This window comes from Epinephelus fuscoguttatus, linkage group LG19, assembly GCF_011397635.1.
Source record: "Epinephelus fuscoguttatus linkage group LG19, E.fuscoguttatus.final_Chr_v1".
NCBI classification, from domain to species: domain Eukaryota; kingdom Metazoa; phylum Chordata; class Actinopteri; order Perciformes; family Serranidae; genus Epinephelus; species Epinephelus fuscoguttatus.
In genome coordinates this window covers 9141365-9168428 of record NC_064770.1, presented here as the reverse complement: position 1 = coordinate 9168428, position 27064 = coordinate 9141365, and the positions used below count along the sequence as shown (strand labels likewise).

Here is a 27064-nt window from a genome sequence, read left to right as displayed (position 1 = left end):
AGCAAGTGTTTCTGACCCTTTTTTAATGCCAACAAGCTGTCAACAGTGCAGCTACTGCAGAATATTAAAAATAACTGGTATACTCTTGTTACCAATTCACAATTTTTCTGCAAAAACAAAAAACAAACAAAAAACTTCACCCAACAGGGAAGGAGTGCATGTTGCTCTCTCAAAAATACCATCTCTAATAAATAGCCCCTTTTTACATTCTTCACTTGGAATAAACGGCTTTGAACTTATGCAGTGGAAAAATCTCACTGAACGCGTTTTCTCTGTTTCACATCTTCCTCAGAGCAGACATTTTCACCCGACACAGCAGGAGAAGCCTTAGGTGTGGGTAGTCTCATCAATATGGCTCTGTTGTGTTTCGAGTCACCCAGGACGCACAGTATCAGAGCCCTGGAACTGAAAAACCTAAATGGAAAGCTTCCTTTATCAATTACACCACTGACAGTTCAAAATGTCTGCTGGGACATACGTATGTAGTCCTTCCATTATTTAACTCAGAGGTCAGCTGAACATCTTTAACTCTATCCATGTCTCTTTAATAAGGACGATTTTTTTTTTTTTTTAAAGTAAGATAATAAATTACAGTGAGATTTTAAGATCATCATTAGGCTATGTATGCATCAGTATATCTTAACTTTAAATTTTTAATGAGCAACAGAGCTCAAACTCTTCCTGTTACAATTATGGTATCTATCTGTCAACATACCTACATATATTCTATTAAAAGAGCTGACGGAAAGTTATTAAGTTACAAATTCAAGATTTTAATTATTCTGTAGCCTTAAACAGATTTTTTAAAGACTATGTTGCAGACCTTTAAAACTAGCTGATACCCTGGAAAGGATGAATCAGGAGACAAGTGTGTGTTTTGTTTTTTTAAACATATTTTAAAAAATACCAACAGATGCTACTAATAACTATATACATTGGGTTTTCATAACAGCAGGGTTTTTGCCAGGTGAGGAGAAAAGGGGGAACTTGGCAGATGGTATGAACAGGTTGATTTGTTGGACAGGTGTGTCATCACTGGCTCCGCCTCTCACTTCTTGGATAACTTTGCTTGTTTATTTTTGGGGGGCGCCCACTTCAAACACATAGTGTCCACTGTGAAAGAGACGACATACGAGAGAGATGATAAACAAAAGACACAAAGGGAATAGGAACCACAAGATAAACTATATCTGTATAACAACACAAACAATGCAGCAGGGATATTTTTACAAGTCTGAAATAGAGACAGTCTCAGACTGTATTTATAAGCAACTGATGGGAAAACGTGTCAACCTCAGTCATAATTTTGACTGAGATTTTGTCATTTCTGACAGTGCCGATATCTCCCGCATGGTGAAAAAACTATACAAGTGTCAATAAACCAGCAACAAATTTACCAATGCTGCCAATTAAATCTAAATAAAATAACAAATTAACATAAATCAAACAAATTCAGCTGATATAAAATGACCTTGACAAAGTTTGTTTGTATCTGGTTTCACTTGTTAGTCAGCAGCTACAAATACCATAATAACACAGCGAGAGCAGCTAATTTAGGCTGCTTAAATGGAGTAACTACAAAGCTCGAAGAGGGTGTAACCATCTTGGAGTCATGCATGTGTATGCCCAAGTTGGAGTTATGTTTCTCCCATTCTGCTGACATGGTGTAGATGTAGTGTTTTGGGGGTTTTTTTGCTATAAAAAGAACATCATGCTGTAATAACAATTGTGAAAAGCCAAAGTGATTGTGTTTGTGTGTCTGTCCTTCTGTTGTCTAGCGCAAAATAAGGTGTTTTGCCTTGAGCTTCAACTCAACAATATTTTCATTATCTGTATGTATCAACTTTTTTTCAGATAATAAAATAATTGTTGGGTCTATATCTAAAATGTCAGAAAAAATTAAATGCGGCTATCAATTTTCAGTTTGTTCAGCCTTAATTACTGGCATTTACCAGCATTATTTCAGGGTTACAATAATTGTAACATAAATAAGTCATTTAACCTTTTTTGACTCTACCTCCTTAAAAAGTTTAAGTTTGGGTTTGGTTGTCCATGTTATAACCAGGTCAGTAATTAGGGAATAAAAGAACACAAACTGAAAATATAAAAGGTCTGGGCTTACCTGTGATTGGTGGTTTCTTGTACTGGGCGCTCTTCAGGTGCTCTTCCACCAGTTTGGGCGTCACACAGATAACATGCTGACCTTTCCAGTATTTTACCATATTGAGTGACTGCAGCGTGCTGATGATGTCACTCTGCGTGATGCTGGTCATCTGGCTGGGGAGCAAGAATAGAGGGCGGAGGATCTGATATGAGCATCAAAAATCAGAGCTTAAGAGATAAAAAAAAAAAGAATGACCGGGTGTCTGACGGTGGTGTGTGTGTGTGTGTGTGTGTGTGTGTGTGTGTGTGTGTGTGTGTGCGCATGCACGTGTCTACCTGAGGTCTTTGATGGACAGCGTTCCTCTGAAGTCTCTCAGGATCTCCAGTAGGACCCAGGACCAGTAACTTCTGTAGCTCAGCTTCCCCAGATCAGACAGAGGCTTCTCTGGAGACCCAACTGCACTCTCCAGCTTAGACAGCTCATAACCTAAACACACAGCAACAAAAACAGAAATGTTAGTACAGAGGAGATGACTCATTTGTGAGTCCTATCCCTATCTGCAGCAATCACAGACACATTCCAACAGTGTTTTGCTTAAAATACATGTGGCCAAAATTGTGTTTAAAGAAAGCTGATGTTCCTGAATTTGACTCTGCGCACATCTATGTTAGGGTTGGGTCGGTTCTTGGTAATACCAATTCAGTCCGGTACTCCATCTTGGACCGGGTTTTATTTTTTGAGACCGACCGGACCACATACTCGGGCAGAACGTACGCGGAGCGGACGCCGTGGAGGTCCGCCCGGTAAAAGTGGACGTCCGCAAGCCCTGTGCGCGCAAAGCACGACCGCGCGGACTTTGCTCTGCGCACCAGTGTCACACAAAAGACTGTTCAGCATGTATTTTTCACACCGCGGGGATTTTTCACGGACAGTTTCACGTAGTCCACTCTGCTTATAGTAAGCCCGAGTCTGTGAGCATGTGTCTGCCTCTTCACCAAGCGCACAGCAAGCAGGAAAGAGAGGGGGGTGGGGCGGGGACTGAGCTAGGAGGTGCGAGTGCACATGCGCCTCTACTGTAGCCTGGAGTTTGTTTAATAGTGACGGGGAGTCGATAATGGCGGACAATTTAGTCTCGACAAAATCAAGGAATGCGCCACTATGGCAACACTTTGGCTTTGAGCCAGACGAAGGAGGCAACCCTTGTTTGCACTGATTGAGTAAGCTGCAAAATTTATTTGTAAGGAATAAAAGAAACAACTTGTTACTGTCATTCTGTTGTCCTAATGTCGTTTTTTTTATTTTAAATGAGTCAATTGCGCCCCCAAGTGGCGAAAATCTGGTATTACTGACTTGATGCGGTTTTTTTTTGGTTTTTTTTACAAAACCCGGACCGTTTTTTTTTCTCATACTGACCCAACCCTAATCTATATTCATACTAAAACTGCTCAGTCATTCACAGGAATCAAACCGACAACTAATGCTGATTAGCAGTTAGTTTGCATCTGATCATCGCCTTAAAATGACCACCTTATTTGACAAATATCTGAAGACTGCACTTTTAGAAATATTCTCACTTACTAAAAGCTATGAGGAACTTTCCGTAGCCTCTGCGTTGGTAAGGCGGCAGTGTGAGAATACATGCCACATTGTTCCCATCTGGAGACTCTTTCTCCTGAAAAGCAAAGGCAAAATGCAGAAATTAAGACAGTTGTTAATGACTCCAGTTTGAGGTGTGATTCTGTTAAAGTCAAACATTTCTGCATGTTTACATTTCAACAATTTCACGGTTTCGAGACAATACTACATCAGTGAGCTTCTTACAAATGTAAAATGTGATGATTAATGTACAAATGGAATTAAAGGAACCCTGAAGAGTTTTTAAACTGCTACACTCGCTGATCAACAGATGGTTGGGGCAATATGCCAGGAAATACTGTACATGGATGAAAACAACAGTTCAGCTTTACAAATGTTGTATGAGGAAAGAAATGTATTAAACATGATACTCATGCCACAAGGACATACATTACGTTCTGATAAAAAAAAAAAAAACACGTTAACTGCAAAGGGTGACAGATGTATATAAAAAGGTAAATATTTTTTAGTCAACTTGAGTCAAAAGCATTAGAAACAGGCCTTACTTTGGAGAAGTAGCCAACGATGTGTGCTCCCTGTTTGTTGACTTCAGTGAGGATATAGAAGATAAAGGGCTCCACATCAAAATAAAGTGTCTTGTGGTCGAGAAATAGTTTTGCTAGAAGACAAAGATTTTGACAGTAGATCTGCAAACAGAGACCAACAATGAAAAACAACGATGAAGAACATCATCACAAAAAATTCTCTCTTACAGAATCCACACATTTTCTTTAAGTCAAATGGAAGTCCACTTTTATTTCCACTAAAAACACAGAGTAGGACACAGATACCAGAAGCAAACAAATCAATATTATTTAGCATTAGGGCCCTGACACACCAAGCCAACTGTTAGCCATTGCCCCATGTTGACCCTTGTTGGCTTTTTTGTGCCTGATTCAGCATGCAGAATCAGTGTCAGCATAAGGCTGTGTAATAAATCGTCTCGTGATCGAGATTACGATTTTGAGGTCAAACCATTTCAAAATTAATGAAATTGGGGGTAAACAATTTTTGGTCAGGGACAGAAGTCGTGCATGTGCAATACCTCCTCCTCCTCTCCTCTATTAACTCCACGAGCCAGTCAGTCAAGTAGGTGAACTACGAATAATGCAAAGGGCAGGTGATCGCAGAAGATTTCAAAAAGTGTGCAGAAGATGGCAGAGGGAGAGCGAGAGGTTGGTCTGTGTATGTGTGTGTGCACCCACGTGTCTGTTTGTGTGTGTGTGTGTGCATGCACGTGTCTGTTTGTGTGCACATTGAGGCCGAACTCCGCCGTCCGCGGTACAGAGAGCAAAGGAGAATTGTGAACGCACGACCATGTAGAGACAGAAATGACATGCCGTTGTGTAAACAATATCAGTCATCATGTGCTCCGCATAATCATTTGCATAATCGTGATTTCAATTTTGCCCAAAATAATCGTGATCATGATTTTTTCCATAATCGAGCAGCCCTATGTCAGAGACAGCAGAACTCACCGGTGACTAGAATCATTGACTGGCAGAAACGAAAGTGAGGATAGCAGACAAACAGCCGAAGTCAAGAGGGACTGACACTAAAACAAACTTGTTACATAGAATAAGATTATTTTTCTTTCTTTCTTGAGCTCTTTAACAGTAACATTTCGTGATGATTTATGTTATTGTTCACTGTCACACAGTACATATGCTTTCTTCTTTCAACTCTGCAAAACGTGCTAACTGGCTGAATAGCGTTATGGCGGTCTTACGGTTTCCCTTTTTGCATGACAATTACAGACTAGCGCCATCTGCTGGTGTGGAGAGTCATTGCCTTTCACGCAGGTGCAGAAAGTATGTGCTGGTTGGCTGTCTGCTGTAGTCTTTGCAATGTGTGTATATGCAACTTTTTGCCAAGGCACAGTTGATGTGAGGCAATGCAACAGCCTGCTTTTGTCATCACTCGCTCTTTGATGTTGGTTTGGTGTTTCTTGGCCTTTTAACAGCTTCCATCTTCGGGTGTGGCAAAGACTTTCCAGGTGTACTCACCTTGTGGTCCCGCCCATCCACTTCATATACTGATATGTTGCTTCTTCTGTAGATTTCTTTGCCTGGAGGCTGCTTCCACTGACAGTGGGACTAAGGAGACAAAAGTCCAAAAGGTCAAACCTCTTGTATTCAGGTGGCACAGGATGTACAAACATCACAAACTTTCCTACATCCTACACTGAAGTGAAAGCTGCACTCACCAGGTGATGTCTGAAGGTCTTCTCATACTTCATGTATTTAAGGCAGTACTCGCAGATCCACAGCTTGGGTTGCTTGCCATAGTCCTCAGGAAACGGTGAGAAGTACCAGGCATCGATCTCAAAGTTTCCTATCTGAATCTTATCCACATATTTCACTTTGGTGATCTGATGGAGAGACATGTGAGGTGGTGCAGTGACGAAAATGATTAACAAAACATTTAGGAAGTTAAATACATTAGCCACTTTCACCAAATGATTTAGAGGATTCAGCAGGAGTGAAGTGAACATACTTTCATAAACTTTAATAAGAGAAACCCACAGACACACACAGACACACCAGCTTACCGCCTCATGCTCTTTCTCCAGGGCAGCTGTTGTTGGGTCCATCTCTGCATACGTCTGCAAAAGAAAATTCCCTTAGATAAATATCAGCCATGTAATACAAAAGAGTGTCACCACACAAACAGCACAAAATAACTACAGGAAATATCTCTACCTTCTGTACATGGTTGATCTCATCATGCTTGCGCTTCTGGTTGCGAGTGATCTTTCTTTCTGGCTGTTCACCCAAATCACCGACACCTCCAATCTCTGTGCTCTTCCTCACTGCGTCCTTCACTGTCTTGGTGAGTGCCAGGCGGGCCTTACCCACCCACTCATCTAGGCGCCTGTTGACTGCATGCAAAAAGAATGAAGACAGGGATCATTGTAAAGCAGCAAGTGAGAGGATAGAGAAGGTACAGACAAATCAAGGTATGAGAGTGACAAAAATGAGGGTGGAACAGGATAATGATGATGTAGAAATAAAGGTTTAATTAAATGCGTTGCTTCACCAAGAAGATGTACTCACATCCTACATAGTGAACATAGAACTCCTCTCTGCCCTCCTGTTCATTCAAGCGGGACTGAATAACCTCTGCTGTGTCTGAAAAGAAAAGCAAGAGCCACTCGATAATGAGACTTCTCAACAAAGTCATTTATGTTAAGTACAAATGCAAGTTTCATATCTCCTTGATGGGACGTCTCACCAAACTCCATTCAGATTTCAATGACTTGGAATATTTCCTTGCTTATTAGCAAACATGCTTATTGTGATCTTGCCGGATAAAATGTGACTGGGTACGTGCTGAGTCATTATTCAATTCGGCAATCTCACAATCCCCCAAACTGTAACGTTATCCTATGTACTCCTATGAAATGTTAACTTCTATAATTGACTGGCGGGTTGTTTGCTCTATTATGGTTTTATCATTCATGCCGAATGTTCCAGAAAGACCGGCTGACCAATCGTAAATCAAAAAAATCCTTCAATGGAGTCTTACCGCCACGGTTTCAAGAGAATCAGTAAGACTTAGCACCACATTTTAATGGAGTTTGGTGTGAATTTCTCTCCAAAAACAAAGGAGAGTGCGCGCAACAAACATTAACAACCTGCTTACTGAAACCGGGGTGAAACATCCTGACCAGATCACTTACGCCATGTCTTGTCGGCTCGTTGACATAAATACGTCTCCCCGATTTCGACCGACACCTCCTGCTCCCTGCCGCTGCAGAACACTCCGCCTCCGTCCGGGGTGTGCTGACTACTAGAGCCCCCGGCTTCTCTCACACGGCCAACGGCCTCCGCCTCGTCCTCTTCCCCGCCACTGCCGTTTGAGGAGCACGCCGCCGGGATATTACTGTCCAACTCCCCCCGCTCACTTTCCATGTGACTAGAGTCCATGTCTACATCCATTCTAAGCTCAGAGTCCTTGTTGTTGTTGTAGCTTTTGTGAAAGTCGCTCCCGCCAGTCATAACCCCAGTCGTTTCAAAAACAACAACACGCCTCTGCGATCCTGCGCAGATTATTTAGAGGGGCTGGTCTTCAACAGGAAAAAAAAAACTGCCAAGATGGCGTCGGTGGGACGTAGGTTCCGCCTCTCTTCCTCCCAGCATGCTTCAACAACTACATCTCCCATAAGCCTGAGCTCTACAATATTTGTACATTTATTTACATTTTTGCCATATTTAATCCTGCAATAACCTTTCAAATAGTACTTTTCAGTAAATATTAAGTATGAATTTATTTTTCTAAAATGACCTGCAAGTTGCTCTTTAATAAATGAGGTGCTCAACTTTGACTGCCCATTAGGCTAACTGAGGAGTAAAATTTAAATAATACATAAATAGTAAATACATTTAAATAATCTAAATTTCCAGCTGTGCTTTCCTCCACTTTGATTGTGTATGTTTTGGTAAGAAATTCGTTTGTTGGTACTTGAATGAAAATAAATGTCACAATAGACACTGAATAATAAAGATTTAAAAATGTATTTTAACTCAACATCCATCTCAAAGATGGGAAAGACTATGCATTAATGCTGGTGCCACCTTCAACCCTCTGTAACTACTTTTTATACTATGCTTCATGTGGTATATTCACTATTGTTAAGTATTAAACAATTTGTAATGTATCAGACCTCCGCCAGATTTTCAAAGCACATCATTGCTTGTCTGTATCTGTTATGCATGACCAAAAATTACTTGAAACTTGGATAAAACCACTATTTTTGTGTGCCAGACTTACAGTACTCAGGGCAAAATTGTCCTTTTCAGACCAATAACTCAAGTCCTGTCGGGCTGGGGAGTTTATCCAATTCAGCCCCACTGACTGTAGGTCTATAGCATGTCTCTTTTGGCCCTTTATCTCTTCTCCTATGGAGGAAAAATTATTCAGATCATTTCCCAGAGTACTAGTAGCAATGCCACAGTGTAACATGCACATACTTATGTAAAAGTACTGTAGAAGTATTGTAGTTTTTATCATTTACTTTAATTCGGCAATAACAGTAAAAGTATGACCTCAGTCTGTCTGGAGTATTTCTCTGCTAATATTTCCTGCACAATTTCAGTTGCTTCACATAACAGCATAATCAAAGCTGCAGCAGTTAGTGTAACTGAACTTAATTAACCTTCTTTATAGAGAACTACAGGAAATACACACACTCTGCAACGCACTGACATCCAGAGGAAATTTAATTTGTAGTTCTTCCAAGTCATATTGCACCACAACAAAAAGCAACAACCATCTGTATCCGATATTAGTGTGCATTAAAGTGCATACCAGAGACCAGAATAACGGCAATGTACAGGAGGAAAGGATACTACAGTGAATGTCGTTTCTGGTGCAGGGCTTTAATCTATGCAAACGGATAATGGAGGCACACATACATTTGTTCATTGGCCCTCCTGTTGCCCTTTGTCATAGCACCTCCTCTCTTCCCCTCTCTCGCTCCACCACTTTGTGCTGAAAGCCCCTGCCATGACCCCGGCGGGGGCCCCCTCCTCTGCTGTACAGGTTATTGGGCCCTCCTCCCCTGCTTCTAGAAGCTCGCCCATCCCAGTGGTAGCGTGCGGGCCCAAGGGCTCCGTTGTCCGGGACAGATCGGTGAGGACCCCTTCTCCTTCCATGGTGACCACGACCGCCTCCAGAGTCTGCAGCATCTTTTGGGCATTCAGTTTCCAAGGCTGCCTGGCACATTGGCTGATCATCTGGAGACACTAAGGTCTCTTGTTGCTCTGCGTGGACACCCCTGCCTGTTTTAGACTGACATAATTCTGCATTTACTTGTACTTGTTGGCCATGGTTACCCTGAGCTTTGGCTTTTATTGGTCTTTCAGTGCAGTCTGAGGACAGAGACAGTTTATCCAGGTGCTCTGTGATGGGGGCAGCTCTCCGGTGTTGTGGTTTGGACCTGCCTCCTCTCCTTGGCCCCCTCATCTGGTTCTGACGCTTCTGGCCCTGACCGCCTCTGCAGTGGGACAGTCCAGGAACAAACTGGTCTGCTCTGACACCAGTTTCATAAGAGGAAACATTAGACGCAGAGGGTACTGGGGGACCAGGAGAGACATCTGCGTCCAGGTTTCCATTTTCAGCAGCAGATGGAGTCTGTGGGAGTTGACATGTATCACTATAAGTGTTTTGTACAACATTATATAGGAACAGTGCTGATAACACAGCGTTGGAGTTGGATGATGGTGGATTTTTGACACATTTGATAGGTGATGATAGCTAGGTAAGCAGTTGGCACTTCCTTTCAGCTTTTTCTTCCAGCACAGAGATGAAAATGATATTTATCTTCTTATGTGACTCTGGGTTTGACAGCAAACAGGAGGATTTCCAAAAAGATTAATTTTCCCCTAGTAAGTAGCGTGAAGTTTTTACGTTTAAAATGCAGCCAAATACATGTAATTTTTTAAAAAGATGTATTATTTTGTAGAATGAACAGGGTTCCAGTCTGGACTATATTGATTCAATATTGCTGCAAACAGAAACGTATGACACAAATGTACTCAAATGGCCACTGATCAAGTTGGCCTGTTTTTTTTCATACAACATATTTCAACTCAGACTTAAATTAACGGAAAGGGGCAGTGCTCAGCAGCAACGTTAATAAACAAGACCGACCGACCAGCACACTCTGCAGCATTGAACAACTAAAGCCAACTCTGTCTCAGTCTGTTTCACCACTGTGCAAATGTGAAAGCAACTTTGATTTTACACTGCAGTGAAAGACACCTCACTCTGAGTTTTTGGTACTTAAAACCCAGTTTTTCAGAATGAGAAGTCGCTAAGAAGATTTCCTACCTTTTGCTGAGTTCATATTTTTAACACTCTTCACAAAACAAATTTTAGAAATGCATATCTATCAAAGTCAGTGATAAGTAGATGAAAAGACCATTTTATATTTGTTTAAAGGGTTTACTTTAAAATATATGACTGAGGAAATAAATCTACGTTGGGAAGTTAATAACTTATCAATATTAAAACAATTCTAAACATGTGTGTGGCCTTATGACATTGACCCCACATACTCCTGGTAAAAAAGGTACAAGATCAGAAAGGTGAGACATGCAACATGTATCCAAATTTGTCAGTGTGTCAGACAATATCAAAAGACAGAATCACAGACAACCCAAATTTACTTATATACCATATATATACCATATACCTCTTCGGTGATGCATTCAGTTACTTTCACAGATGTCATGTGTGGTTTGTGGCACCTAAATGCATCTATATGCAGCCATATATTTCTGATTTATTCGTACCTCGTTGGTATGGATGAAAAAACGATTTGATTCCACCTCCGGGTCAATGATCCCACCTTTAGACCTCTGTCTTTCCAAAAGCTTCTGGAGTTCACACCACTTTTGTTGAAAAGTTGAGCCGATTGCTGCTTCGTCCATCTGAGCAAAAGAAAACACAAAGCCTTTGAATGTTTCGTCTTGACCTTGGAAACTACATCTTAAGAACCTTGTTGTAAGATTATAAAAGATGGTGTCACCTCAGGCAGCTGGGGGGCAGGAGAGGACAAAAGCTGGTCCAAACTATAGCTTAGAGGCTCTCTACACACCGGACACACCACAGTCAGCTCCTGTGAGAGGAGTCAGTGATTAAATAGCTTATAAAGAAAGACACAAAAAGATTTCTTTGACCAGAACTCTTCAGCTGACTTGATAGTCTGTTCTCTCTCTAGTCTTGTCCTCCTCTAACTCCTTCTCCCTCTGGCGGAGCTCCATCTCAGAGTGGCTGGCGTAACGACCGAGACAGTGTGAGTGGAAGTAGTGATAGCAGTTAGTCTTGGAGAACGTCTCTCCCTCCTGAGGACACACAGAACACAGACGCATGAATAGGTTTGCTAAGATTTTTAGCGGAAGCAAATTTCAGAAACATTTCTCAAAACATCTGCAGAATACAGTCCTGTATTCAATTTTTTGCCCACTTGAGGGAGTAGCTGTAAACACAACACTGACATATGATGACATTATAAATTAATCATATTTTTATTTTGTCATGTGTACCTTAAAGCCATAGAGGCAAATGACACAGTTTCCATGAGGAATATTGCTCTCAGTCAGGATTTCTTTAGCTTTCTGGGAGAGAAAAAACAGAGGAAAAGTTAGAAAAATTACTTCAGCAATACTGCTCATCATTACTTTATTTGTATTTATTCAAAAGATAATCATCCACTGGAATCATAAATTCCCTCAAATGTTATGTTAAGAAAAGCTCTAAATATAGTGACCTCAATGAGCTGATACAACACAGGTGAACCCAGACAGGACTGAGCCTCCAACTGAAGACACTTTTGGACACTAAGAGAAAGGGGTGCACATGATTACAAGATTTTACACTCAGTATTAAACATTTCCTGAGCAGAAAGAACTAATACTGATCTAATCAGTCCACAGCTTCAGTTCATTACCTGCTGATCTTGTCATCAGAAAGCCCCCGTGGGTTATGAATGGAGATGGCTGGAGAGGACGAGGGATACTAAGCACACCAAACAGGAAGGAGAGAGTCAAACTTGTGTTCATTAGTATTTCCTGATCAAGTGAGCTGAGCTTTAAATGATTTCTCTGGTGATAGTTTACATTTTCTATCACTGACTATAAATAACATGAAAAAAACAAAACCAATATCCAGTATTATCTATGTATCAAAGCTTTTGTCTTCTTCTGTGCCATAGAGCTCCATTGTTGTCCAAAACTTATTAAAAACAAATGGATGAGTCACACTGTGGCGCCAGGTGATGTGTTCTTTCATTACTATGAACACACCCACACACCCACACCCACACCAGTTTAATTTGACTTAAACAAACACACATCATTTTGCAGCCCAAAATATTCACTAAAGCACCAAATGTAGATTAATCCTCCACTTACAATACAACAAATGCACTATTTTCTCCTGTTTGATAGAAACTACAGTGACCAGCTGTTTTAGGATTTTTTTTTTTTTTTTTTTAAATGAAACTACATATTTCTGAGGTATTTTTTAAAGATTTACATCTTCAGTAGTAAACAAAGAGGCTTGAAGCTCAAAGCCACAGACAGGAAGTCAGAAAGTATTTAAAGACAGATAAATATAATATTGGTTTTGGTGTTTTTAATGGGATTTAGAATTTAGCGGTTCTGTCCTTAACAATAGAATATAGATAAATAAACTAGAGCACTCGGAGAGCGCAGACCTCCACCAGGCAGCTCGGATTTCCTGCCATTTTATTATTTTATCCACTTCGCTTCAACCGATCAACACCAAAATTGTATTATCTGTTCCTGGTGCCATTATCAACCTTTCCTGAAAATTTCATCAAAATCTGCTCAGAACTTTTTGAGCTATTTTACAGACAAACGCCTGGCGAAAACATAACTTCCTTGGCGGAGGTAATTATCACCAAGTCATGGAGAGAAAATGTTGGCAGTGTATCAATAAAACATAACACTGACACTGAAATACTGAAACCCAAATAGAGCTCAACAGCGACAAACCATATTTGAACGGCTCTAGTTCTGTGAATTTCCCATTCATTCACTCCACCTTTAGTAAAGAGTTTTATGCCTGGAACCAAGCCACCAATTACCCTAAGAGTGATAGAACTACCCAACCCATAAACCACTGCAGAGTTGTGGCTTCCACAGGAGCATATACCACTACTTCAAAAATTGTGGTAACTCTACTTTGGATGGTTGTGACATTACAGCTAATAATCAAATACTCGATTCAGAGTATGAATGGGATTTTCACTTACGGAAACTCACTGCTGAGCTCTACAAGGACCAGGATAAGATAATGGAGAGCGTACTTGCTGATCAAGGGTCAAAGTCAGGGTGAGACGCACAAACTGGGAGACAGAGTCCTCCGCTGTGGATGGGTACAGGACCAGGCTAACATCCCAGCCCCTGGAGGACATAACAGAACAGCAGCTTAAACAAAACAGACAAAAATCTGGAGCCAAAGAAGACAGGGAAAGTGTTAAAACTCAGAGCTGAAGTGTCATCAGATATCAGCCAGGCTGATGCAACAACACGGCATCACAAGGCCCAATAAGCTACAGAAATCATTTTCTCTGTGCAGACACTCTGTGCACAACTCTATTAAAAAACAGGTGAAAATAATTGTTTCCTTGCTCATTTTAAAAACTCTACATTATAGACAAGATCTTTAATTAACCGAAAGATTAATTTGTTGAAAAGATTTGCCCATTCTCAAAATACAACCTATTTAAATTAAATATGAATTAAATGATCTGGTTCATAATAATCTTTGAGCGTTCTGTACTCACCAATTTACTTGTTGTGGTTCATCAAAAAACATTAGGTCATGTGCTAACGGGTATGTGAATCTGATGAGCACTTTACAGTGTTAAACGGACAAATTATTCAGTGGAGGCTGGTGTGATACTCTCCCTGTTAGATAGCAGAGCTTTGGTTAAGTTTTCAGTGTGAGCTAATTACAGTCTGTCCTCCAGCTCCACTCATCATGACAGCACTGAGAACGGTTTTGGTTTTTCTGTATCATTTTTCATTTTATCTAGCAGCTGTTTAAATTGAGAAGTAGAGACGACAGAGCTGCTAGCTGTAAGCTGCATTAAGGTCTTGGGAGGGTGTTACACCAAATTCTGTGACCTGAAAATGAATTTCAGGTATAGTGCCACTGCAAATGTTTTCACCAAACTGGATCACATGCCAAAAAAATGGTGCTACCATGGCATTCTGTGCCACTACAGATCAATTAGTTGGATGAAAAAGACCAAAGTGTGGAGTAGATGTTAGCAAGTGAAGTGCTACTGCTCTGCAGACACACCTAAACTCATTAAACTTTGTGCTCCCACAGTTCTGCACACAATGTGTGACTCTCTCTCTCTGTATGTATGTATGTATGTATGTATGTATGTATATATATATACACAGTTTTAGGTTAACTGCTTTAGAAATTTGAGGCCTTATCTTAATACTATTTGGGTCACAAAATCTGGTGTAACACCAGGACAGCTTTGTTGTATGAGGTTTCCACATCAAATAGTGTTACCGTGATATGCAGATGTGGTTATCTTTGCAGGGGCTGGGTTATGGTTAGGGCAAAGGTTTGGGACTTAGGGAAGAACACAAAAATCTGGGGCATCAATACAGGTCCAAACACTGATAAAGTGTCTTTATTACAGAGCTTCCCCACTTGTATAAGTCCTCACCCCTATCCTGGACCAGGGGTGGGAGAAGTGTCCAGATCCTTTATTCAAGTTAAAGTACTAGTACCACACAATGAAAATATGCCACTACAAATAAAGCCCTGCATTCAAACGCTAACTTGAGTAAACGTATGTAAGTATTATCAGCAAAATGCATCAAAAGTACTTCAGGTAAAAAGTATTGTGCGGTAAAATGTTTCTTGTCAGTGTTTTAGTAATAAAGTTGATATTTTCACTGCTGTAGATGTGTAAGGTTTCGGTCATTTGAGCTCCTTTATGTACTGCTGGTAGTTTGAGTTACAGCAATGCATCATATTCTATAAAATCATCATGTACCAGTCGCGTGGTTGTCCTGTGAGGACCACATATCGTTAAGAAGTCAACTTTTCATGGTGTCAGAGATACAGCCCTGTTTTCAGCTTTGTGACGATGCATTTTCCAGCTGATCCAAGAGGTTTTAGTAGGAGAATTTTCTCAGCACATAAATAAACAGTTTATCAGAAACATTCAACATCAATACATCTGGAGATACATGTCTTTCAGTGGACAGGAAAGGGGATGAAGAACTATAATCTGAATGTTTAAATGCAGTACCTGAATTAATGTGCTTAGTTACATTTCACCACTGCTCTGTACTGTAAAGCATTAATTAATCATAACTTATAATCAAAGCGAGTAAAGCAAATTGATGTGCATTCAGCTGTCTCACCCGTCTTCTTTCCTGTTGACCTGCAGTTCATCCAGGTAGATCGACTCCAGCACCTCAATTTCAGACAGCACACTGCGGAGAAATAAATATAATATTTGATTTTTCCTGCTGCCTTTACAGGTTAACGTTCACACAAATCAAGCTAGCGTTAGCGTGTTAGCTCACACACTATTGCTAGTGAACATTAGCAACAGCAGACCGTCTGCATTTCATCAGATTTTACTCAGAGCACAATGACAGTCACTGACCATATTGGCTGTTGAACATATAAAATGGTTCTCAGAAGGGTTTTTGAGGTTTAAATGAGAAAAATCATGCTGTCAACAAACTCACTCGCACTCCGCTGCCATGATGATGTTTTCTGAGTGAGCCGCTGCTGAGCTAGTTAGCTGCTGCAAACAACTGATGTACGACGCGGAGCTTTCAAAACAAAAGTGTCACCGCCATGAAGTATCGTTAGTGATTCAACACACTAGAAATCCAGCAGTGACACCACACACTGAACCTTTATTACGTCTGCTATCAGCATGAGATCCATATTCATGTAGGCTAAGGGAGAGTTTCTGCCGGTGTCTAATTTGAAACTTTTATTTTGAATGTCTTCACCGGAAGTGTCATGTTTCTGACTTGACGTTTGTAGAGTTGCCGGTCATTGAAATCAGAAGGTGTTCATCGCCCTCCAGTGGACACAATGTATAACTGCATCTCCGTTTTTTGCAATTATTTCTTGAAAGGGATCGGATATTAAAACAAAACCATTCCCGCACAGGTCAAAGAAACTAATACATTATAGAACAAGGTGTAGCTGTACAACTCTTAGGATACGCTGCTTTCCGGTGGTCACCTACCTGCACTAACTGTGAAGTTTTATTTTATGGTTTAACCGGAAGTTTTCCCACAGTCTAGCTTGATGCTAGTGACATGCTGTTGTAGTTCCACACAAAGGCCACTAGGGGGGCAGGAAAAAGTGACTTTAACTACAGATCTGACACTCTATGATCTGACATAAAAAATACTGAAACATTACTATATGTCAGTGCAATGCATACAAATGTTGATGCCCCTGTTTCACGTGTAATATTTAGTTCTACCTGTTAATAAAAAAAATGCTTATGCTGGTATTAACCTCAGATTTTGACATAGTTGTGCAGTTCCTCACTGTGATCACTGGAGGGCAGTGCCTCGCCATTAATCAATTTGTGGTATATATATTTTTTCCCGTTAAAGGGCTTTTTTGGGGGGAGTTTTTCCTTAGCCCTCAGAGGCAAATTGTGATTTGTGATATTGGGTTTTATAAATAAAATTGATTGATTGATTGATTGATTGATTGATTGATTGATTGATTGATTGATTGATTGATATAATATAAAAATCACTAGAAAAAAAAGTTAAGTGTGGGAAAATATTTTTAATTCAATATATACTATTATATAAAATTTGAATAATTAAAAACAATTTTTAAAAAAAAAAAAAAAAAAGACAATTATTTTGGGTGCATTAGCTGATTTTTCTGTATATCATCCCTGCACAGTGTAATATTAATTATTTGTATTTTTTTAATTCTTAGAATAATTATTTTGTTCATATTATTATTGTGTACATTTTATATATCTTGTTTTGTTTTTCTATATTGTTGTTTTTTTCTGTGCTCGAATCAAAAGAAAGAAAAGTTTTATTTTTAATTTACATAATGTAAAATTATAGTTTCCATCATTTGATGGTCCTGAGGACAGAGGGGTGTCGTATGCTGTAAAACCCTGTGAGGCAAATTGTGATTTGTGATATTGAGCTTTATAAATAAAATTGATTGAAATTGATTGATCATTTATAACTATGAGTATACATTGCCCTGAGGTGGCCAAAAAACTACAACTGTATTAAAAGTTTTATATTGAATGTTTTAACCCGAAGTAATACTATGCTTACGACGCTCCAGTTTATTGTAGTTATTCACTGTGGCCACTAGAGGGCAGCCACACTGGTGATTCAGATCATACACACATAATCACCTTGTCTATTCATAAAACTATTTGTATTAATATATTCATTATAAATATTGATGCTTCAAATCTTTGCAATAATCACACAATTTATGTGTACATATAGATATTAATTACACAAATATTAATACTGTGTGAAGCCAGACATTTAAATTGAGTCCTGCAGTTCCTTGTTGTGACCACTGCGGGGCACTCAGATCATTTTACACTCAGCTCAGCTGTCAAGTCCCTCAGAGTTAAAGTGAAGACAGACACAATATCACTAACATTTCCACAAGCTTAGTGTACTTTCGAGAATTCTGGGTTCTGTTCTCCTTTTATCTTTTACCGACAGTGTTCTCAAGCATGTATGTCTTGTTGGCATGTATCACATCCATGAGGCTAAAGTGTTTCAGATTACATCAAATATCTGTCTGTTTGTGTTGAATTACAAAATCCCCTCCACTCTGCTAACAGATAAGACAACAATGAAAAAGACAGCTACTATGACATCTCAAATAGCTGATACAATTATATCTAATACAAACAAATGAGGTGTATTATATCTAGGTTTTCATCTACCTCGTACAATTACAATTTGGTTTTGTTGTGTTTGAGTTTGCTGTTTGACACGTGATGTTGAAATGATCATTTTTCGGTGTTATATAATTAAATATGTATCTACACAATGTACTGTTATATTGGAATATGTTCAATTTACAAAACTACTAACACTTCCTTTCATCTTTAAAAATAAAACTAACACCAACGCAGAGCTGCAGTTACCAACCTACCTGCAGAGGGCAGCCTTGAGCTTCTTGGCGCACAGTTAGCCTGTAAACCACTCAAAGAATAAGAATACGAAGAAGACGACGAAGAAGAAGTAAACCCGCGATACGTGAGCTCGAAGAACCATATAACAATATTTCAAATTCATAGCAGAAGGGTTTTACTGACAATTATTATTTTGTAGAGATTAATAAGTAATATATATACACACACACACATATATATATATATATATATATATAGCACATAATGGGAAATTGTACATGAACGCGTGCGACGTTGTAAAACTACAAAACAAATCCAGAGTTTAAATGTTTCACTCACACAAGCTAGTTCGTTGTTTCTGAAGAAAGTGCAAGAAAATGGAGGAGATTGGGATGGAGTCGGACTCAGCTGAAACGTCGGGATGTTCACCACAACAAGGTGTTGCTGACGCTTGGGAAACTGTCACCGCAGCTTTGGTGAGTGGACTCACGTCGACTAATGGGCATAGACGCTAACATGGAGTGAACTGAAGTCGCCGGAATCCATTGAAATATTGAATGATTTGAAGTTTCTTGCTTGTAGCACCGGTTAATGCACGACAGGACATGATTTAGGACAGTTCAATAAATAGTAGGGGTATCCGGCTGAATTCGGCATATGTAATGATGTCTTTGCGGCTTTGTCTCTGTCTTTATTTACCTGTCATTAATGTTTTAATCCATCTTTATGTGCAACACTACACTAGCCATTTGCCTGCGTATCTATGCAAAAAAGAGTTCAGACTATGGACAGCTTAAGTCAAGTTAAATTTGATTATCCCACCAACGGATAAGTATTCTTATTCATGTCCAGGTGTGGAAATAAAGTCATCACTTTAAGGAGTCTTAATGTTTGTAAACCCACCTTGAAAAGTGTCCAGTCTATGTAATGTCTTTCGCCAGGCATCTTGTAGTTTTTCATGTGACATCAGCATGGATAGATCAGTAGATTTATAGATATTAGATTGCATAGGCTACTACAATTCAGCAGAGTCTATCAGAACAGATAACTTATCTTGGTTTATTTTGTAGACGTCTCCTGGCTGCTCAGTGACGGAGCAGGGCCTCTCGGACTCATTAGCCCTGCTGTGTAGTCAGGGTCTGGGTCAGCTGCTGAGCGGTTGGCTGTTGGAGACTTTACAAATGCGTCTGTCCTCCTCTGTGGTTCCTGAGTTCTGGGCTGGACTCAAACAGCCAGAGAACGAGCTGGAGGAGAGAGGCAGGGCCTGGGTTCTCCTCACTGCTTTTCGGACTCTGTTAGGCCGACTGGACCCTTTCTTGGGCAAGTGGAAAAAGCATAATGAGTCAGTTAGTTCAATGCTGATTACTGATTTATATTAACAGCAACATTATTCAACCATCCCCCTTTCCTCATCCTAGGTGGTTTGGAGAGGTTGGGGATGTGGCAGGACGAGGGCCGCGGCAGTCTATGTGGCCCTGGTCACAAGGGCCTTCAGGAGCGAGCCTTCACCATCATCAGGGCTCTTCTCCTCTTCTCCCCCTCCCCTGTTCTCCAGGAGAGAGTGCTGGAATTTTACAGCAGGACCTTCTCTGTCTATATGAGCCAGGAGGGGCAGGCCGAGGATGGGGCCGAGGTTCCAGACAGTGATGAGCGAGTGGTCTGCCCAGGCTGCAGGGTCCCGACACAGCAGTGCTGGTGTAAGGAGGCCTTGGAGCAGCTGCAGGAGCTCAGCCACATACTGTGAGTTCACTCAGGGACAGGGATACTAAAGATAATTAATGAACAAATAAAATCCTGGTGACAGTTTCCAATGTACCTTTTCAATTTCTAATGTATATACCCTTTTCATTTTGACTCAGCTAATATTTATAATGTAGTGCCATTTTTCATTTGTCAATACCTGGGGCTGAACTGATCACTACCTTTTATATTAAAATCAAATCATATATATCAAATGACTTGTTGGTTTGGGATGAGAAGAAGAAAAATACAGAATATCATCAGCTATGTTTCACGTTGTTATAGTTCCAAACTCCACCTGCTGGAGTGGGTCAGCTCCGAGGCTGTCACCTCCATCCTCCACAAGCTCATTGAGCAACGAATGGAGCAGCACTGCAGGGGCGAGTACGAACGCTCTTTCCTGCTGGAGTTCCAGGAGGTAAATCATCTGTCCATCTCCCCACGATCAATGAATGTGATGTGAAGTCTTGTCTGGATAAACCTTTCATTAGCTGTTGGCTGTTGTGTTTTGTGTGAGCAGTGGCTGGAGCTGGTGCTGGGCTGGCTGAGCAAAGTGTTTGCAAGTGAGGCGGACAGAGACGGTCTGGCACCTGCTCCTGGTGTTCCTGGTACCCCAAGTATTCCCAGCATTCAGACCGGCCAACCTGGCAGCAGCTCCGTCCTGAAGCAGTGGAGATGCCACATGCACCAGTTCTTCTGCAGGATCTATGTCAACATGAGGATCGAAGAGCTCTTCAGTATAATCCGAGGTGAAAGAGAAGACTGTGGTTTATTGTGCTTATTTTAAGGAGGTCAATGTGTTTATGTTATTCTTCTATAAACAAATAAAAAAATCTTTCTTTCTGGGTAATTAGAAATGAATTACAATTGTATTGTATTGTATTTTTTTTTCCAAAACTGAAGATTTTGTGCACTAACAGAATATCTAAAGATCTAATGTGTATGATTTAGGAGGATATATTGGCAGAAATGAAATAGATTTTTTTTCCTGCTGCTGTCAGTCTTTGTGCTAAGCAAGGCTAAATAGGTCCTAGACTTGTCTCTGTACTGGACAGGTCGCTGATCTTTAAATCAGTGGACTGTAGTGAAATAAGTTAGGAGTTAATAGGAGTTAGCGGTTTAGATTTTACTTACTACATTCACATGCACAGATTCACAGGCATGGGTTGCCTGCCTGTTCTTGTGCTTATTTTCATATTTCCCATCTTTCTTTCAGATTTCCCGGAATCTAAAGCTGCTATTGAAGATCTCAAGTTTTGTCTTGAAAGAACCAACCAGAGACAGCAGCTTCTCACATCATTAAAATCTGCTTTCGAGAGCCGTCTGCTTCACCCAGGTTAGTTGGCTGCTGAGATTAAAGTATAGTAAAGTGTTTGTTTAGTAATAACACAGCAGAACAAGATGCTTTTTCAAGTGTATCTTCGTCATCCCATTTCTGTTTTACCATTGATTCTCAGGAGTCCATACATCAGACATCCTCACGGTTTATATCTCAGCCATCAAGGCCCTCAGAGAGCTGGACCCATCCATGGTCATCCTGCAGGTTGCTTGCCAGCCAATCCGCAAGTACCTCAGGTGAGTCAATTTTTACTCGTACGGGGTTTTTGAAACATTATTTTTTAACGTGAGTACATTTTGAGTGTGTTTCTATAACACTGCTTTATCTTCAGTTAAACTCTTTCTGGCTGATAGCTTTAATCTCTCCCTGATCTTTGTGTTCTAGTTTGACATCAGTTGGTATCAAACTTCATTTATACACAGAAATGTTTTAAGGAAAGATTATACAGCACTTAACAGCATGAACAATTAAATACACTGCATAAAATGTTTGAAACAAAAGAGCTGATAAATTAAGGAAGCTGATCATCATGTTTAAGGCTGAGTTTTGTTAAAGCTTCTGTGGTGTGTTCAAGGACTCGGGAGGACACAGTGAGACAGATTGTGGCCGGTCTGACCGGAGATGCTGAAGGCTGCACAGACTTGGCCTCTGAGCTTTCCAGAGGAGATCCGGTGACTCTTGAGATGCAGGACAGCGATGAAGAAGGCAACGACCCAGAGGACTGGACTCCAGATCCAACCGACGCTGTACCCGGTCAGTAAATGCACCATGTTTTTTCAGCTGCTTGTACTTATTGTCCCCTGGGTTTTACTGAGAGTGGAATGTTTTATTTCAGATAAGATGGGCTCAAAACGTCGTTCATCAGACATCATCAGCTTGCTGGTCAGCATCTATGGCAGCAAGGACATTTTTATAGATGAATACAGAGCAGTGCTGGCCGACAGACTGCTGCACCAACTCAACTACAACACAGCCAGGTACAACTGAACAAACACACTATAGCAAGCTAAGCTAGATAAGCTTGAGGTTTTCTCTGATATGTCCCTGTGAAAATAATAAATCAAGCAGAGGAATACAAAACAGACAAAAACTAGAAAAGTGCTGGGGGCATGTGGGTGGGGAACAAGGATTGCAGGTCAGGCTGTGTGTCCAATTTGTGTGCATGACATTAGTGGAACAAAGAAGAGTTCATACTCACTCACTTGTCCCTTCCAGCTCCTTTACAGTGAAGATGACGGCAAAGAAAACAAGAACGGTTTTGTGCAGGAATGTGCAAACATTCACAGTATAATGTATGGAGAATAAGTGCAATTATGTACAGGTGTACAAGCTGGAAATGGGAAATGATGATAACACTGATATGACAGGAATGTGGCATCATGGCAGGTGGAGCTTTATAGAACTTGTTTGAAAAATGTACAAATGGAAATCAGTTAACTTTTGTATTTTGGATCATTGTGACTGTTTGTTCCTGACAGAAGCAATGTGGGCTTTGTCCAAAATATCAAAGTCTGAAGTTCTTCATATACTTTTGTTCTCTTTTGTGTTTGCAGGGAAATTCGTAATGTGGAGCTGCTGAAGCTCAGGTTTGGGGAGTCTCACATGCATTACTGCGAGGTCATGCTGAAGGTAAACACTGTAACTATAATCCCCTTTAAACAGTTCAGTGTGCAGCATCACCCTTACCAAAACGATCAGCTCCCAAACATGCATCTTATAACATGTTATTTTTATTAACTTGGGGTTTTTAACTATTAATCAGATAAAACATGCAACACTTTACCTCTGGTGCTAGACATTATACAAACCCAACAATTAATTAATCTAAAAAATGAAAACTAGATTCAAGAATAAGAATATTAATTTGTCAGCCATAGTCATATTCACGCCTTCCTTTCTCCTGTCTCCTGTGCAGGACATGGCGGACTCTCGAAGGATCAACAGTAACATCCGCGAGGAGGAATCGAGGCTGAGCGAGGAGGAGCAGCCACCACTGTCCCTGTCATCCATCATCCTGTCCTCTGAGTTTTGGCCTCCACTGAAGGAGGAGAAGCTGGAACTCCCCCCACTCGTCTGCCAGGCCATGGAAGCCTACACACACCGCTATGAGAAACTCAAGGTGGAGTTCACCTGCCGCTTTACACCACCTCTCTCTTAATATTCTTTAAGGACGAATAGGTTCCAACAGGGTGGTTTTGAATGTTTTAGATTTTTTTGTTAAAACATGAACATTTTCCAGAGTGTATCCCCACTTTTGAGCTTATTTCTTCAAATTAATTTTAATATAATCTGTACATCTGTATCTGTATATAATAATATAATCAACTGGTAAATTATTAAGTTAGACATGAGACTTGCTGCAGCCAAATGATTAGCCAAAATGTTATGACTTTTTTGCCATAGGTATAATTATCACATAGAAGTGCAATTTTTATTTTGAAAAGCTTCACTGTTGTTGCACTTAATGACACTGCACCACCTGAGATTTCAGAGTTGGCTGCTTAACAGCAACATTTTAAATGAAAGAAACAGCTTGCATTACACATCATATCATTTTCAGCCTCCATGTTTGCTAATTGCTTTCTCTGGATTAAATTTTGAGACAGTTTGTCAGCAGCTCATGCGTGTATTGTTTCATATTATAAGGGCTGCCCTTGGCTCTTTTTTTTGACTAGTTGAGCAATCAGTAGATTATTTCTGTTTTATTTGCATTATTTTAGACACCACAGAATACTTCTGTGCTGCTCTGGATTGAAACTTTACCAGCAGTTTTTCTTCTGTGTTTCAGGCCATGAGGACACTGAGCTGGAAGCCTCACCTGGGCTCAGTCACTCTGGACCTGGAGCTGGAGGACCGCACCCTCGCCAACATCACCGTCTCCCCCATCCACGCTGCCATCATCCTGCACTTTCAGGAAAAAAGTACAAAGTTTTCCTCTGTATGAAATATAACTAGAGAAATAGGGAGTCATATTGTAGCTTACATTTGAAAAGCTCTTTGTTTGCTATCTTTATGAGAGATAACATCAGATCATATTGATTTAAAATGATACTGTAATCTAATTATTTTGGGTGATTTGTGCTCCATGCTGTGGGTATGCAAGATGAGTGACTAATATATATACTCTAATATATATATATATAAATGTTGAAATCTAAAGTGTAGCACAAGCAGCCGTCAAACTCTTGAAACACTTTATGCAGCTGTTTTGCAATAAAATCCTTCCAGTGGGATTCCTACTGGAATTCACACATTCATATGATTTCACCACATTCCTGGTAGTTTGATTTTGGTTTATATCAATAGACAGCAGTCAATAGAGTTAAATTTTCAAGAGAAAATTACAGCTACCAGAATTGAGGATATTTTTTAACATTTGCTTCACTTATAAATATTCCACCTCAATTCCAATCCAGTTTTTGTAATCATACATACTTTGAGACAAAACACCAGGCACAAGACACTAATTAATATTTTTTTAATCTATGCTGTGATTTAGCTGTCAGTTAAAAAAATGTAAGTGGATGCAAAATTTTCCCACCAAAAACTCCTGCAATGATCGCATCAGAGCTGGACAACAGTGATTTGACTGGTTACCTGTTTGTTGTTCATTAGCTTCTTGGACGTTGGAGGAGCTGAGCGTGAAGCTGGGCGCCCCGAAGGAGCTGGTGCACAGGAAGCTGGCTCTGTGGCAGCAGCACGGTGTGCTGAGGGAGGAGGCAGGAGGCCGCTACTACGTGGTGGAGACGGGCTCGTCCAAAGAGAAGATGGAGAGAGGTGTGATGCTGATCGACAGCGATGAGGAGAGAGACTCCAACACCACCACCCAGTCTGAGCAGAGGGAGGAGAAGCTGCAGGTGCCCACAACACACACACATACACAAACGCACACACATACACACACATGCACAACAGCACAGTGAAGGACTACCTGAAGCCTCTTAAAGCTTTCATTCTCTGTCTCTGCAGTTGTTCTGGGCCTACATCCAGGCTATGCTGACCAACCTGGACAGCATGACGCTGGACCGCATTCACTCTATGCTCCGGATGTTTGTTGCCACGGGACCCGTTGTCACAGAGATGGACGTCAATGAGCTAGAGGCCTTCCTGCAGAGGAAGGTCAGGGAGCATCAACTGATGGTCTCTGCAGGCGTCTACAGACTTCCGAAATCCAACTGATGAAGAAGAGCATGAGAGCGAAACAAGGACAAACTGCTCAAAAGTGACGCTGCATCCAGTTGCTGTGGGAAATATAGGAAAATGCTGTACCCCTCAGCTTCTGGGAAGAAACACTGTTAAAATTGCTCATTGTAGCTATCAATAAATGACTGTTATGGAGACAGAACCTGTTTTTGCAGATTTGTTTTGACATCACCCACAAGTAAGTATCAGTAGCTGAAAGAGGGTGAAACTCTTCAATTTCATTCATTCAGGGTTGACATATAGAGACAGACAACCATTCACACTCACATTCACAGCTATGGACAATTTAGAGTAATCAGTTAACCTAATCTGCATGTTTTTGGTTTGTGGGAGGAAGCCGGAGTACCACGAGAAAACCCACGCTGACATGGGGACAACATGCAAACTTCACACAGAAGAGCTCCCCCACCCTGGGTTCAAACCAGGAACCTCCTTGTTGTGAAGCGTCAATGCTAACCACTGCACCACCGTTCAATTTCAGGGTTATGTGATATGAATGCAGCATCATTTTATGAAGGCTATTCTTCTGAAAGGGTTGGTTTTCAAAATAAAAGCACTTCAACACTTTTTATCATCAGTGCAGACAGTGATGATGCTGCAGCTGAAGTGAAGTTGTTGTGAGGGGCATTAGTGTTGGACACCGAAGTATGTTGTCAGTGTTGGGGAAGCTACTTTGTAAGCATAGCTTTGCAAGCTGCCAGTAGCTTCACACTGGCAGACATTAAACTAGTGCAAAGCTATTCGAGGGAGCAATCTAGTTTAGTTAATCAAAGCTACTCAGAAAAGGTAGTTCAAACTACTATTGTAACAAAATATACAAAAAAGTCACATGCCATTAAAAAAAATGCCAGTTGAGTTCATTACAAAAAGTGCACACTTGTTCACAGGTCATACATAAACCAAAAAATAAAATACCCCACTACTCATGGGAAAGTGCAGGAATCTTAGCTCTGGATTTGTACACAACGTCCATCAGTCAGAAACTAGAGTCCAGGTGGAACTATTACATTAGGTAGGATTACTCAGTTAGCCAGGTAACTTCTAAAATAGTATGCAACAACTTCTCTGAACATATATTAATAAATAACAATAGTCAAGACTTCTGACCAGCTGATACCTGATATATTCAAGTGTAGTTTTACAAATTCTGCCTGACATGTAATGCCTGGGCATGCCCTCACAGAGGTCAGGATAAGTGATAAGTGAAGAGCGTGGGGCTCATAGACATGTATGTCTATGGTGGGGCTGGTTAAAGGGGATTCAAATACAGAAAAGAAGGAATGGTAAAGTAAAAAAAAAAAAAAAAAAAAAGTCTTCTTTTGTGGTCCAAAATTGATCGTAGTTTCAGGAGTTTAAGATA

At 40.5% G+C, this 27064-nt stretch overlaps 3 protein-coding genes across 3 annotated transcripts; 1 reads left to right on the top strand and 2 right to left on the bottom strand.

Annotated features, from left to right (window-relative positions):
- Positions 1-871: 871 nt before the first annotated feature.
- On the bottom strand, positions 872-7837 carry kat8 (K(lysine) acetyltransferase 8). Its single transcript, XM_049562201.1, has 11 exons — positions 7422-7837; positions 6796-6870; positions 6442-6620; positions 6291-6344; positions 5946-6110; positions 5746-5835; positions 4246-4386; positions 3683-3776; positions 2440-2590; positions 2123-2277; positions 872-1113 (listed from the first exon to the last, which is right to left on the bottom strand). The coding sequence occupies exons 1-11, from the start codon at positions 7738-7740 to the stop codon at positions 1049-1051; spliced, it is 1488 nt and encodes a 495-aa protein (XP_049418158.1). The 5' UTR covers positions 7741-7837; the 3' UTR covers positions 872-1048.
- Positions 7838-8943: 1106 nt separating this feature from the next.
- Positions 8944-16248, bottom strand: rnf25 (ring finger protein 25). Its single transcript, XM_049562001.1, has 10 exons — positions 16003-16248; positions 15670-15741; positions 13578-13674; positions 12195-12262; positions 12015-12084; positions 11791-11862; positions 11443-11589; positions 11274-11363; positions 11038-11175; positions 8944-9874 (listed from the first exon to the last, which is right to left on the bottom strand). Exons 1-10 carry the CDS (start codon positions 16017-16019, stop codon positions 9188-9190), a joined length of 1458 nt encoding a protein of 485 aa, XP_049417958.1. The 5' UTR covers positions 16020-16248; the 3' UTR covers positions 8944-9187.
- A 2262-nt stretch (positions 16249-18510) lies between these two features.
- anapc2 (anaphase promoting complex subunit 2) lies at positions 18511-25846 on the top strand. Its single transcript, XM_049562280.1, has 14 exons — positions 18511-18898; positions 19493-19742; positions 19841-20162; positions 20448-20580; positions 20683-20911; positions 21379-21498; positions 21620-21737; positions 22076-22254; positions 22337-22478; positions 23055-23130; positions 23417-23620; positions 24290-24422; positions 25117-25358; positions 25471-25846. Exons 1-14 carry the CDS (start codon positions 18800-18802, stop codon positions 25678-25680), a joined length of 2457 nt encoding a protein of 818 aa, XP_049418237.1. The 5' UTR covers positions 18511-18799; the 3' UTR covers positions 25681-25846.
- The last annotated feature ends 1218 nt before the right edge of the window (positions 25847-27064 follow it).